Source organism: Cynara cardunculus (assembly GCF_001531365.2).
Source record: "Cynara cardunculus var. scolymus isolate 2C chromosome LG 2, CcrdV1, whole genome shotgun sequence".
Taxonomy (NCBI): domain Eukaryota; kingdom Viridiplantae; phylum Streptophyta; class Magnoliopsida; order Asterales; family Asteraceae; genus Cynara; species Cynara cardunculus.
The window spans coordinates 18583609-18599232 of NC_037529.1; the positions used below are offsets into that span (position 1 = coordinate 18583609).

Genomic DNA, 15624 nt, shown 5'->3' on the forward strand with positions numbered 1-15624 from the left:
TGTTTAAATATAAATATGTTGAAGAAAACAATGTTATAAACTAAAAAAATCTTATACATGCATCCAGATGAAGCAGATATAACAGAAAGCATAAGCCAACAGCAACATACAAGCAAGTTACCTGTTTGAGTTGCTGATTGAACCTATTTAATAATGATGTACCTTGAATTGAATGTTATGCAAACTCTGTGGGCAAAGACTCCCAATGCAAACTTGGCTTCCAGTCATGAGCTTCCTTGATCACTTTGAGTATCTCTTTTGCCATTATCTTGCTTCCAACAGCTGATAAATGTATCCCATCTCTGTCACATCCATTAAAAATCAAACAAAAGGAAGCAGTAGTGTGACGCAGGATAAAAACAAAGATTGAGAGCATGACAAGTACACCATGTATAGGGTGAGATTGTAATTTACAAGACTTATCCTGTTGCCTCTCGTCTTGCTTCCCTGAAAAGGTCTTTCAACCCAACCCTATCGTGGCACATCTTAAAACGTGGTCGTTTTACTATCACCTTTCATTGTATGTCTTCATAGTTTGTTTGTAACGATTCAGAATATTAATTTAAGTAAGATTTTTCAAGATATTTGTGTTATCGAACACTTCCAACTTCCACTACTGATCGTAATTAAAAACTCCTCGTTAAGGCAACTAGTACTAACTTGGCCTAAACAAAGATCAATGGATGGGAAAAGAATTAGAAGCTAGGAACATCAATATAAGTGTGTGCGTGTATGCATACTCACGTAAAGCAGCTTGTTGACCAGTCATGTTGTTGCTTAAATGCGGCACACAGATTAATAGCCTTAATCCCCATCTCTTGGCACATTCTTACACAAGCATCTGCATATTTTTGACACCGTTCATTTGTTCGATCCTCAACACTGGTTTCATAAAAAAAACAATTATTTGACAATTAGAAAAAAAATGCAAAAACAAATTGAACTCATCAATAATCACCCCAAAATTTCTAGCATTTGAGCCTCATTCACGGGCGGAGTAGTAAGAAATATTATGCGCGTCTTCTCTGAAAGGCTCTGGTAACAACATGTGGATCATTGTATTAGAACACATTAATTACTTTAAGGACATATAACATGTGCCATGCATTAATACCACAAGGGTTCATTATAAACATGTAAGACCATCTAGTGTCATTTAATGTAAAAATGTATATGTATATCCTGACTAAATAATGGACAACAGTACAATGCTACATGCCAATGTTAGGTCAAATTTATGTGTAAGTTAGGTTAATTTGCAAGCTTTTTTCATTTATCCATATTCATCTAATTAAATATCCTCTATGCAATAGTAATAACTTCTGGTACTCCTCTTAAGACAGTGGGTACCAGCAAAAAGCGAATGCAATATATACATTACCAATGTACTGTTTTTTTTTTCTTTTTAACAGAAAACAGGTGAAGGAAGAGCGTGATAATCGTATATCTAGAAATCCTTTTCAGAAACAGATTTTACTATTTATTTTATGTACAATATCACTAGTTTTGCAGTTGCTTTGCAAATTATATTTTCAGATTTGTCTCCGTATCTTAGGCATGCATCACACTCTGAATGTCTAAGGTAATTGTTGCAACACTAAACATTTAAAAGATAGTACTACAAATCATAAGCTTATCCGATTCGACCATGGACAAAGAATATATTTTGCAAATTGTGGAACATGATCTACCAGCATGAAAACCTGAATTTAAAGAAGATTTTGATTGACCAACTTTATCTTAACGTCTTTCATTCCCATTAAAACATCTTCATATATTGTTTCCCAAGTATGCTTCAGTGATAAATAGACCTCAACCCTAACCTAAAGTTATCTAGAAAATCATTCACCATATTATGTGTCTTACTTTTTCTTTTTACACGGAAGTTTCACAAGAGTTCCTTTCTTTTCATGCTTTATTAGGTTAGGATAAATTTATTTGTTTTCCCCTTGGAGATAAAAACCTAACAACATGGAAGAAGGAGTCAAGAAGAGGGAGATCCAATCGTAAAAAGCATGATAGAAAATGTTTTCAGTTCTTTGTTTCTTCTTTCCATTCATCTATGGTGATTTTTTCATCATTTTCTTTTATTTGTTTAACATTATGACCTAGCCGTTTTCTTTTGTTAGATGTTGTAACCAAACCTCATGGTAAGGTTTCTCATCAATAAAACTTTGGATATTTGATTTTCATGAGTAAACTTTTTATTGATCATAATGTGTTCCATTGATTGAAGGTGATTCAAATTTTATGAAGTATAGGCAGTTCTAATCAATTTGGTAACTGTATATTAGGGAATTCTATCAACACATGAATGATATATTGTTTGATTGAAGCCAATAGTTATATCTGTTTAGGTAAGATAAGAACCCTAATAATACTTATTAAATGAATCAGCTTTGAGCTTATATTCTTGTTTGTTTAATTTTAAGTTTAGATTTCTGTACCAGACCTTAATTGATATGATTGTCGATTGATCAAGTCTACCTTCCTCCTGGGAATGATACTCTCTACTCACACTTTATTACTTGACCATGTCCGGTCCGGTGCACTTGCCATTAATGTATTAATCAAATAAAATGTTATGCTAAAATTTACCTTCAAATGGATAGCTATCTTCCTCATGTTCTCAACATACTCAGAAAGAGGTACATGACTACTTAGGCCACGTGGATGAGGAGAGACTGAATCGTTACCTCCAAAATAAACAATCACTAGAGATGGTTGTACTGGTTCGTCCTAAGAACCAAGAAGTGCGAAGAGAAAAACAAATTAGCCAGAATACTGTGTCTTCTGCTTAACTAATAAAAACATAAGAACTAAGAGAGGATAATCATATATATGTTAGTGTCATTAAGAAGCACTTTTATATATCCAAATAAAAGGTGGGAAAGTATATGAATTTGGTTTTTAAGTCGGCAACTACACCAAAGAAATTACCTTTGGAAAAACTTGATCCAGAACTTCTACTGCATGCCTGGAGTTCCAACCAGCATATCCTCGCAAAAAAATGTCTGCCTATACCAATTAAAAGTGAAGAGAGATTTAGGAACAGAAATAACAAATACATTCACTGTAAAGCGAATGCAGTTTTCAAGACATCACTATCATGTTCCACCACAATACTCCTCTTTACAGTCTTCCTCTTACTGTTTTCTGAAATAAATCCAGTAGATTGCATAAATTTGGGTATACATAAGTCAGGGTCATAGCTACATATGCCATGCAACAAGATCAAACAAAGAAGTTGGGAAGGTCCTGTAAACAAAAACTGAAAACAAAAGGAGACACCAAGAATTTCAGCACATACATGATGCACAAAGAATAATCAAATTACATCCAGTGCCTCATAAAATTTTCATTTACATTCTGCTATTGGGATCTATAAAAAAATTGTAACGTGCTCTTAAGAATTGTTTTTAACCAAACCCACATGCCATCTGTTCATTCTAATTGTTTTTAGCCAATCCCAATTACATCCCGTGCCTCATAAAGTTTTCATTTAGACTCCAGAGGCACTCTTGACTAAAGGCACAAGGATAGAAAATAAGAGGTATCTGTTGCAGTATCCACACAAAAAGTGTTAGAAACCTGGGTTTGTGATACTGATCACTTAAATAAAATCTTGATTCGTGTATCAGGAAAGCACTTTCCAAATACAATATTTCGACCCTTAAGCTTAGGTTTCACGAAATCAGTATTGGGATAAATCAAGAGCTCGCTCTCATTTCATTAGCTCCCATCATATGGTGTGACAATCTAGGAGCAACCGACCTCTCAGCTAATTTATCTTCCATGCTCGTATAGAGTATGTAGAGGTTGACTTTCACTTTGTTCAAGAAAAGGTGGCTCAAGGAGATCTTCAGGTACAATTCACATCCACAAATGACCAAATTGAAGATATCTTCTTACAGCCGTTACCAACTACACAGTTCCTCTATATACAATCCATATTACAAATTGTTCCACATCCTTAGCTTGTGGGGATTATTAGCATAATAATAGAGGGTAGCTAAATGTAAATACCTATTCTTTATATAGGCCTTAGCCCTTATGTATTCCATATTATTCAAGATATCAAATACTAATTACATTTTGGTCTATTACGAAGGAACTGTACGGTGAGTCATGATGAGATTATGACAGTCCACAACTACAATGGAACTCTATAAGACGAGTTGTAAACATGGAATAATTAGGCATTGCTTCCTCAGAGGATTTAACTCAACTTGATGTTAATGATTTCTAAACCATAAGCAAAATATTAAATCCATGGTGAATCGTGTATGTAAGGAACTGTTTAAGCTTCCATTCCCAACAAATTATTGATAGAGGAGTAGCTGAGTGTTATTCACTGGATGACAACTTGTGTTAATACATCAATGCTTGAATCTCTGAGGTGTAAATAGACCAACTCCAAGTCATCGATGCATATATTGATTATGGCAATGATAACATGAATCCTAGGCTCATGTAAACAATTATTTGGTTTCCATCTTATAACAAGTAGCAATAAGAGAAATCCCCTTGGACCACATGAAAATTTGAGTATGATGACCCGATATGAGACTAGCAGTTTCCTCGGATTAAGATTTTCTAGTTACCTAAGTGCTTAGCATGAAGTAACAAATAACAATCCTTAACAAGAAACAGAATTTCACTAATTATATGGAGACATTGTATGCAAATACACTAGTAAGCCCTATAACTCGACATGTGCATAGTACTAGATTGGAGCATATGTCTGCAAGTACAACACACGTGATCCCTTTCTCCACGGATTCCTCATAAATACCAACTTCTGAGGTAGTGATCTTACATGAATTTAGAAATTTACAAGTGTATTGATACTTATCGCAATAAAATTAGTAGTATATAAAAACTTGAAATCACAATCGAATGAAACTCAACAAGAAGCAAAAGCAGATGAAAAAAGCAACCTTACGAGCGTAAATGTCGGCAAGAATCGCACCCCAACCTTCCTGATTAAAGCTGTATTCCACGATTGAGGAACCGAACAAAACGAAGTGTGGCCTTCTTGGCCCAACCATTGTCTCGAGCTCTACCGATCGTCTAAGGTCAACTGGTTCGCTCTTTCGTTAGTGAAAAGGATCACTTCTCCAAGCAAGTATTGTATGCAAGGGTTGTTGGAACAAATTTTTTTTAAAGTAAACTACAATTTTGGTCCTTGTACGTTATATAATACTATAAACGTCACCCCTAAATTTTAATAAATACAAAAATGGTCACTACAGTTTGAATTTTGCTCGCTCTTGTTTTAACTTCGTTATCCAAATGCAGTTAAGTGAGGTTTATTTTTATTTTTTTCCCCCTTAAAAATATATTATATTACATTATTTTTAATATGTATTATCATATATGTGTTAGTTGGTGTAATATTGGATGCAATTTTATCATGTTATATCTAATTTGATATAATATATGAAGAATGAGAGTATATATTTTCTTTTTTTAAATGTATTTTATTATCTAAGGAGTTTTTTTTATAGACATGACTGTTTGTATTTGGACCAACTTGTCTGCAACATCATGACTCATCCTATGTGATCCTGGACTTGACAAACAATCGGGAAAACTTCCACTCGTCTGAGGGACTTAAACTGGTCACTGATGGAAGCAAAACAAATGCATTACCAATTGAGATTAGAATCCAATCCTAAAAAATTGGTCTTATAGGACATTGTTCCATGTTATGTTATGTATGTTGGTTACATATCTGTCATAGAATTTACAAATAAGATTGTGTTACAACTGAGTTGTCAAGCTCGAGTTCCATGCCGGTTAGAAAGAAAATCGAGTCTAATTAGGACTTAGCCCTGAACCATTTATAGATTTTGTTATATTTTTGAAATTCTTTATATATTTTTAATAATAAATCAAAAAATACAAGGTTAATTATTATCTTTAATTAGTAACATATTAGTTGAAATAAATTTAAAAACTATTTTTTAAACGATGTTATCTATTACTTTCTTAAGAATTAGAAAGTAACGATACTAAAAAATCCAAAATAAGAACATATCTATCCATTAATGAAGGTATATTTTTTTTCTCGACGTAAATTTTGTGTGGATCCTATCAGGTTGTGCATACATCGATTAGTACCGTTTGACCTTGAAAATATCTGGTGGCCTTGAGACTCAAACAAACAATTTTTATTTACTAATCCTCCACTTTGTTAAATTTGGTTTTGGAGTTGGTTTATGATTGACACATTTGTTCATGACATATTTCCATGTTGACTTCTTTTCCTCAATCATGAAACTCCACAATAATTTCACACTAAAATAGTTGAATAGCAACACCAGATATTATTCTAGATCAACAGAACAACAAGATACCTTATTGTCAACCAACTTCATACTTCATTAAACCTATTCAAATAGTGGTTGTGAACTGCCATCAAAGATTGCTAAGCAAAAACATCCCCATCCACGTGGTCTGGAACGAGCGATATCACTAATGGAACTTAACTTAAATACACAATTAACATCTTAAAGTGAGTTTGAAAACTCCAAAGGTTGCATGCTCGATCTCAAGTTCTGCCCTTATCAATGTCACTTAGAACATGCCGTGTCAAAAAACAAGAAACATGGCTGAGCACATACGAGTTCGAAAATAACAATAGATAACATCGATAACAAAGCGGAAGACTTATAATTCAATTAATTAAAATTTAGGAAACTCAAGTTGGGAACTCATTTAACTCAGAAGAGATGTACAATAACATTCAAATACAGAAGTCCCAAGACGGTTCACAATTTCTCTGCAAAGATAAATATAAACAACAAAGTCCGTCAATTCCTGTTTGAGTGTTCGTGGGGTGGCCAAACCACACAAACTATTGGACCGGCATGCGGGCACACTCCCGAGTCCCCCGTGTATTTAACCACAATGACATGTTCTGGGGATAAATATTCTAAGATTGATTCATCCGCTCTCGAGCCAATAGAGTCGGCCTAGTCCATAGGGTTGGGTTCAAGGAAGCCATTATTGGGCCTAGACCTAACCCTGGTGGACCAAGTTCACTTGGAGGACGCCATGCCTACAAAGCTATCATGGAAGACATCCCAACTAATATGTCCATTAATTAGATAATTACGAAAACAAAGAAAACTAAACATATGTCACTAACCGAATGACATTCATAAAGAGTCAAGTTTCAATATACTTCACAAAACTAAAAAACAATTCAAAATATGAGAACCAATTTAACAAAACTTGAATGGATTCAAGCATAGGATTCAATAAAATACACTCAAATGTTTACAATAAAGATTCAAAAGTTTATATCAAATGATCAATCACAAGGCAGTGAACCACCTTTAGGAAGGGTCAACTACAAGTAATTGCCTAAGAGTCAAGGAAGTGAAATTCATATCTTAATCGAATTTGAGAATACCAAATGATCAAACGAGACTCAACATTTAGTCTGACTTGCTCGTGTGCCTAACGAAACATACATTTGTCATTACTTGCAAGACATAAAACCCACACTCTAATTTTCTATTAAGGTATTTAGGTCCTCAATGTGTTTAAACAACTTAGCCTTCAAGAGGGACAGCCAGGTACGAATTGAGGAATCAAACTCGACACTTATTCAAGTGCAGTTTGTTCCCCGACACTTAACAACTTCTGTTCTTCTTGTTTTTGAGCATCTTTCTCTTACTTAAAGGCTGAATCAAAGTTCCTAATTACAATAAAGTTGTAGATATATCTCTTAGGGTTCCAGTGGCACTTGACTTCGGTTGTTTGGAGCTACGATCAATTTTATACGAATTTTATACTAACAACGCGTAATTCCCAAGTAAACAAAGACCTGTTTTGGAAAGTTGATGTTATGAGCCCCTTATAGTTAATAACAGTTGTAGTAGACACTTGGGAGATTTTTGCCTGTAAAATTTGAACTTATTCTGACTTACGATTTATCCTCTTTGTGCTTTTGAACACACTAGACCTGCACTTGTTTTTAGGTCTGAATTCCATGTGTTTCCAACTCATTTTTGTGATCCATATCTACGTTTTACTCAATTTATATGTTCTAAATATATTTTAACATACTAAACATTAAAATGAAGTTCAATGGTCATTATCCTAAACTTAATCATGTTTTTGCTTTCTTAGGTATTTAATCGAACACTTGGTGTACAGTTTAATATAAAGGCATAATTTCACCATATTGCTTCCATATGTTACCATTTTAATTCCTAGTTCAAATTTGGCTAAACCTAAGTGTTCTAAGCATATATGTTAACGCAAACTTGCAACACCAATTCATGGCCTAAACATAAACCCAAATAAAAATCGATCTCAAGAACTCTAACATAAAAATGGAAGAAATTTATACCTTTAGGAAAGATTTGGAGAGTAGATTCCAAATCTATAGTTGCTTATTTGGTTCCTTCAATAATTTGAGAATAAATTTAGATCGAAGACGAAAGACTGTAGAGATGGAGATACAGAGTGATGGCGACGAACATGTCCGGAAGAAACGATGGAAAATTTACTCCATAATATTTTGATATTTTATTTTACATTATTAATTCCTAAAGAAGTTTTGTTCATTTGGCATTGACATTCCATCCAAGTACGGTACAACTCATGTAAGCTAAAGTGCAAGTTTTTAAAGCTTGTTTCTTATAAACTCCGTAGGCAAAGACTCCCAATGCAAACTTGGTTTCCAGTCGGCTTCCTTAACCGCTTTCAGTATCTCTTTAGCCACAATCTTGCTTCCAACAGGTGTTAAATGTATCCCATCTCTGCCATTAGAAACAACATTTAGTCAAACACAAAGACTTCCATAATGGATGCCTACTGATCTGCATGTTACCAGTGAACAACATTAGTTTACGACGAACTCAAATTATTAATGCCGATTGTTTACTTGATGATTAATACCTGAATCAAAGACAAAAAGTCTGAAGCTTGCTTGCCGAGGAAACTAAAACCGAGTAAATCAACATAGTAGAGCAACAAAATTGCATATTTGTTTGACGTTTGTGAACGAATAGGATATTGGTCAATATGGGAAAAAGAAACAGATGTTTGGAAACTTTCTAATCTGTAAATGGAAACTATATCAATAACATACCAAGAGTTCTAATAGCGCTTACTCTATCAAAAGACTACAAAAACTCTTGTGAAGTACTAACAAGAACTTTCTGATTTCATTACCAACTCAAGTGTGGACATAAAAGTACTTAAAGATTATACAGATTCATAATTCTTGACAGGTAGGAGAGGGAGACAAACCTATCAAATCCCAGTTTCAATTGTATGATTCCCTACTCATTTAAAGTTTCTACTTATATACTGGAATATGATCAAAAGCCAATGCGCCTCTCGCAAAATAAAGAAAAATAAAGTATGTACTGGAATTTTCAAGGTATATGTATTTTTCTTATCAAATAATTCCAACTTCAACTGATAGTAATCAAATCTCCTTGTTCAGGCAACTAAGTTAATAATTTGTCTAAATGAAGATTAATGGATGGAAAAAGAATTAGAAGCTAGGAATGTCTGAGTATATGGAAGCATACTTACGTAAAGCAGGTTGTTGCCCACTCATGTTGCTGCTTAAATGCGGCACAAAGATCAATAGCCTTAATCCCCATCTCTCGGCATAAATTTACACAAGCATCTGCATATTTTTGGCACCATTCATTTGTGCGACCCTTAGTACTGGTTTCATAACAAGAACATTTTTAAATGTTAATGAGGATTGATAATTAAGAGGAAAATACGAAAATAAATTTAGCTCAGCAGTAATCACCCCAGCATTGTTAGAATTTGAGCCTCATTCACCGGAGGACTAGTAAGAAATATTATGCGCGTCTTCTCTGAAAGGCTCTGGTAACAACAGGTGGGTTGTTTTAGTACGCATTACTTTGAGAATCTATAACATGAGCAATGCATTTATTAATACCACAAGGGTTCAGTATAAACATGTAAAACTATCTAGTGTCATTTAGGATGCTAATGTGAAAATATATATATATATATATATATGTATATATATATACACACACACACCACCCTCTCTTACCGGGTAAGACTCAATGTTTGCTTTCCCTCTAAGATTCTTGGTCCTTCCTATGCTCACCTGGTGTGGTAATCAACCCGGTAAGCGCTTACCAGGAAAATGTTTGGTAAACGTCCCCTAAGACAGTCCGCAAGGGATCTAGCTCAAGTTGTCTAGTCAATTTAGGTTGGCATGATATCACATGTGATTCCATAATATGTAATGTGGATCTAAATTGAATGAGAAGGACAATCGGAGTTGAGAACAATTGAGAAAGTTTACTTGGCCTCATTAGGGAATTGTGATTAATATATTGTTTGATTGAAGCCAATAGTTATATCTGTTTAGGTTAAAATAAGAAACCTAACAATAGCTAAAATTTACCTTCAAATGGATAGCTATCTTCCTCATGTTTTCAACATACTCAAAAAGAGGTACATGACTACTTAGGCCACCTGGTTGAGGACGAACTGAATCATTACCTCCAAAATAAACAATCACCAGAGATGGTTGTACTGCTTCATCCTAAAGACCAAAAAGCGGGAAGAGAAAAAACAAGTTAGCCAGAATACCTGTCTTGCTGAAGGTTAAGTAATATAAACATAAGAACTAAGAGAGGATAATCATATATATATATCTCATAGTGGTACTGAGAAGAACTTCTATATTCAAATAAGAGTTGGAAAACTACAGTCGGCAACTACGTACACTGAAGAATTTACCTTTGGAAAAACTTGATCCAGAACTTGTACCGCTTGCCTGGAATTCCAACTACGATATCCTCGCAAAAATATGTCTGCCTATATCATTTGCAAGTGGAGAGATTTATATTACAGAAATAACAAATACATTCACTTTCCACCCAACACAGTTTGCAAGACATTACTAAGCCTATTCCACGACAGTACTCCTCTTCCACAATCTCTGTGTTACTGTTTTCTGAATAAATCCAGTAATTGCATAAATAAGAAATGGATATACATAACCTGGGGTCATACCCCCATATGCTATACAACAAGATCAAACAAAGAAGTTGGGAAGGTCCTGTATACAAAAACTCCAACAAAGAAGAGACCAAAATTTTCAGCATATACATGAATCATGATACAAGAACAATATTCAATTACATCCGGCGCCTTGTAAAAATTTCATTAGACTCTGCTATTGGGACTTGTAAAAAAATTGTAATCTGCTCTTAATAAAATTAATATGTTTTTAACCAAACCCCAAATGCCATCTGCTCATCCAAATTGAATCCCAAAATTTGTTCTATCTGTAAAGAACATAAAACCTTTAGGGAGAAAGTTTTCAGATTTTCTGCTCAATAGCTTCGAATATGAGAGGGAGAGCTGCAAGTTGGTCCAACTCCAGAGATATTCTTGACCAAAGGAACAAGGATAGAGCATAAGAGGTATCTATAGCAGTATCCCAACAAAAAGAGGCCGATATGCATATGTTGTGGTACCTAAGACATGGTATACATCGGTTTCTGATACAAGTATGGATGAGAGAAAGATATAGTTATTGGTGGTATGTTTTGTAGAGGGCAGGGGAGGTAGTCCCATTTGATACACTATTTTGTCATGTGGTATGTTAAATGATTTCATGAGCTAGGATACACACATGATACGCTTTAACTAGAAGAAGGTGGTCTATTAGGCATTCATGTGTCACCTTTTCATACATGTGTCCTTCCATTAGAAAGTTTTCCACCAACTTACAATAACATGGACATTGGCTTGACACCTTTTAAAGTGCTTGAACAACTTTGTGTTTAGTTTGATGGAAAACAAGACCAAAATGCCTCAACACCGAGCATATGCGAATGGAACATGGAATCAATGAGAATTAACTTATAATAACATATGACAGTGAATAAATTGATCAATTTTCAGAATTATTTTGACACTTTCGAGTGTTTCTTTAATTGAAGTGTGTCCCAAGCTATGCCTAGACTAATCCCGGCAAATTGACACTACAAGAAATTAGCCCTGATAAACTCAGTAGCCACAATTGTTGTGTATGCCTGCAATCGAACCCTGAGCGAATGGGATATTCCACCACATCCACTAGGGCCTCGACCACTACGCCACAACCCTTGTGGTTTTCGAGTATTGGCATCCATGCAATCCAAATTTCATCAATGTCATGAAAGTCAAGGTTTATTTCTGCCTTCCAATGTTTAAAGATCTTCATTGAGGCACTAATAACTTGGTGGTGCATTACTTTGGTCTCAACATAGATACATGTTAAATTTATGTCAGAGATCAAATTAAGTAAAGCTTCTTGCTATAGAGATATCTAAATCCCTCAAACACAATAATGTAGACATGCATCGAGGCATATATGGATTATCGCAACGCTGACATGCATCCTAGGTGCTCTTACAATTAAAATGTTATTTAGTTTCATCTTGTAACAATTAGCAATAAGAGAAACCCCTTTAGAGCATATGAAAATTTGAGTGTAATGACCCGATCTGGAAGCATTAGTATGCAAATTCACTAATTATATGGAAGCATTAGTATGCAAATTAGAATTGTTACATTCCCCAAACCCTAACTCAACATGTGCACGGTTCTACATTGGTACCCACATGTATAAGTAGACTGATCCCTTTCTCCGCCTACCAGCCATTAATACACTTCTCAAGTAGTGATAATTGAGAAATCTACAAGTCTATTGAAATCAAATGCATCGCAATTATATGGAAACTTGAAATCACAATCGAATGAATCCGAACAAGAAGCAAAAGCAGATGGAAAAACCAACCTTACGAGCGTAAATGTGGGCAAGAGTCGCACCCCAACCTTCATTACCATAGCTAAACTCAACGATTGAGGAACCGAACAAAACGAAGTGTGGCCTTCTTGGCCCAACCATTGTCACCAGCTCGACAAACTCTCTCCCTTCAAGGACAAATCAATATACGACCTTACTTTTTAACAAAGCTCAGTTAGAGCATTATCAACCACAGGTATCTTCTAAGCTATTTATTTTATAAGAACTATTATTGTATAAGAATCAAGGCGTGTCCGGGATTCTTTACTTGAAACAAGCCATGTTTACAAAACTCATTTACCTACCACCTTATAAATTAGATTTATTAAAAATCTTAAAAGTAATTTTTAATATATAAAATATTATATATTTATATATAAAGTCTTAAAAATAACTTAAAATGCATTAAATACTATTATTTTATGCATTCAATTTTAAAATCTTTTAATCTACAATTAAATTAACATATAGTACAAGTTATTAATGCACATTATTACCTTTTCATTTCATGTTCTCAAGATACTTTTCACACATTTCACTCATGCATTCATCCTCTCATCCCTCTATGTCTTCTTCCCATCTCCCAAGGTGAGATTCAAACTAATATTCACCATAAGTTATTAAAAGTTATCTCATTCATCTTTCATTCAATTACTCTAGAACTCTCGGTCTCGCTCTCTTGATTCTTTGCTCTTGCTGTAAATCGAACACATTTATGAAGTCGTTTAAATATGTTAGATTTTAAATATATTGGATTTTAAACCGTCATACAATTTTTTTCATCGATAGACTGTAATTGGAACCATAACTCTTATTTATTCAAATTGTATTAGTATGTAAAAACCAAGTGTAACTTATATCATCGTTGAATCTTCTCTAATAAAGTCAGTGAAACTTCAAAATCGTTAAAATTCACGGCTCCCGCCGCATTGCGCGGGTACACAACTAGTCAATTTATTATAAGTTAGAATGATTTAATTTCTTCAAAAACTTCTTATTATAGGTTTAGCATCGGTATAAGGCGTTTATTTAAACACTCAAAAATGCTTATTACTGATGTCACACCGGAATAAGTCAATAAGTTGTTTTTATAAGCAATCTCAAACACGTCCTAACATGTCATAACTTTTTTAAAAAAAACTATTGATTTTTATTAAAATTTTTATGAAAAAAGATATTTTACTTATTTTTTATTATATTTTTTTTGACTTTATATTAACTTATATAATTATTTATTTAATTTATTTACGTGTAACATATTATAAATAAGTATATATTATTATATATATAATTATTGTAACACACCACATATTATAAGATGCACGCATATATTTCAATTTAAGAGTATCTTTATGTTTTAATTAATTTTCACACACACACATATATGTGTTTGTATCTATGTATAATTATTAATATTAAAAAAATATATAGATAAAAAGGTAGGGAAATTGGGTAAATAGTTATTTGTCTCTTCGAAATTGGTTTTATAATGATTGCTGTCTTTGATTTATCAAATGTCCTATGCAATTTCTACATCCTCTACTTGCCTATCTAACCATAACTAGAGTGATGTTTGTTTTTTAAGAGGTGCTGAAGTTTAAAGTTTCATTTCACTTTTGGTTTATAAGAGGTGGTGTTGATGTCTGAAATCTGAATCAATAAGACTGTTTGTTTTTCTAAACTGATGAATGTCTAAATTTGTTTAAATCGTCTAATTTACCTATTACAAATTATATTGTTGAATCTATAAATAAAATTTATACAATTTCACATATTTATTCTTCATCATTACGAAATTTACATGTAATTAGCATTCATTTAAATGAAAATATGTCATTAACGCATTTAACACATTTAAATTCTATTCAAATACATCAATTGAGAGACGTGAGGATTGATTTGGTAAGGATTGATTGAAAATAAATGATCGATTAAGGTTAATCGATTAAAAAATGTCGTTGTTAAGGGTTTGAAGAACAACAAAAGACAAATATGAGGTTGATTTACCTCTTACCAGATAAGAGGACAATAAGACATAAGTACCTCTGAAATTTTGAAAAAAACAAACAATCTAAATACGTACCTAACTGGCCAGCTAGAATACAATTTTCTTTCATATTTAACCAAAACGCATTTCCCTATACTTCAAAAATAAAAGAATTGATTTTTTTTAAAAACCATCAAATATTAACTCAATCAAATGATATATTATATTTTATTATTATTTTATCCCTTGTATATTTGTTATTATTGTTTAGTCATATTATATATTCATATATATTGTCTGTGAACACATCTGTGTGTATATACACATATTATATATTATTCTTATTTGTGTTACTAGATCAATATATAATTCATATTAATTATTATTATTAAATGTATATCCATTATTATTAAATGTATATCCATCTAATTATATTACGATTTTTAAAAAATTATATCTATACTTCTATATCTATACTATATTATAAAGCATTTGGCTAAAACTCTTAAAAACTCTTAAAACTCTTAAAAACTTTTAAAAACTCTTAAATCCTTTCATTCCTAAACGATTTCATCTCTATCCGATTTCATCTCATATATAAATTCGTGAAACTAACTGCAGATAAACACAATCAAATACATGATAAACATCTCATTTTAAATATAAAAAATCTAAAATATAATTAGTATAATCATTAAATTCTAACAGAATACTTAATCATTATCTTTATAAAATTTATAATATTAAACCAAAAATAAATTCTAACAGAATACTTAATTATTATCTTTATAAAATTTATAATATTAAACCAAAA

General features: G+C 32.9%; 2 protein-coding genes across 3 annotated transcripts; both read right to left on the reverse strand.

Annotated features, from left to right (window-relative positions):
• Positions 1-2: 2 nt before the first annotated feature.
• LOC112507676 (GDSL esterase/lipase CPRD49-like) lies at positions 3-5126 on the reverse strand. Its single transcript, XM_025112338.1, has 6 exons — positions 4941-5126; positions 2941-3018; positions 2599-2739; positions 959-1035; positions 745-882; positions 3-302 (listed from the first exon to the last, which is right to left on the reverse strand). Exons 1-6 carry the CDS (start codon positions 5049-5051, stop codon positions 176-178), a joined length of 672 nt encoding a protein of 223 aa, XP_024968106.1. The 5' UTR covers positions 5052-5126; the 3' UTR covers positions 3-175.
• A 3359-nt stretch (positions 5127-8485) lies between these two features.
• LOC112506858 (GDSL esterase/lipase CPRD49-like) lies at positions 8486-13033 on the reverse strand. Of its 2 annotated transcripts, XM_025111159.1 has the most exons (7): positions 12815-12997; positions 10765-10842; positions 10427-10567; positions 10067-10123; positions 9794-9870; positions 9565-9702; positions 8486-8780 (listed from the first exon to the last, which is right to left on the reverse strand). In XM_025111159.1, the coding sequence occupies exons 1-7, from the start codon at positions 12923-12925 to the stop codon at positions 8645-8647; spliced, it is 738 nt and encodes a 245-aa protein (XP_024966927.1). In that variant the 5' UTR covers positions 12926-12997; the 3' UTR covers positions 8486-8644. The 2 variants fall into 2 exon arrangements, with proteins under 2 accessions (XP_024966927.1, XP_024966928.1); XM_025111160.1 differs by lacking the exon at positions 10067-10123 and having other exon boundaries at positions 8503-8780; positions 12815-13033.
• Between the last annotated feature and the right edge of the window lie 2591 nt (positions 13034-15624).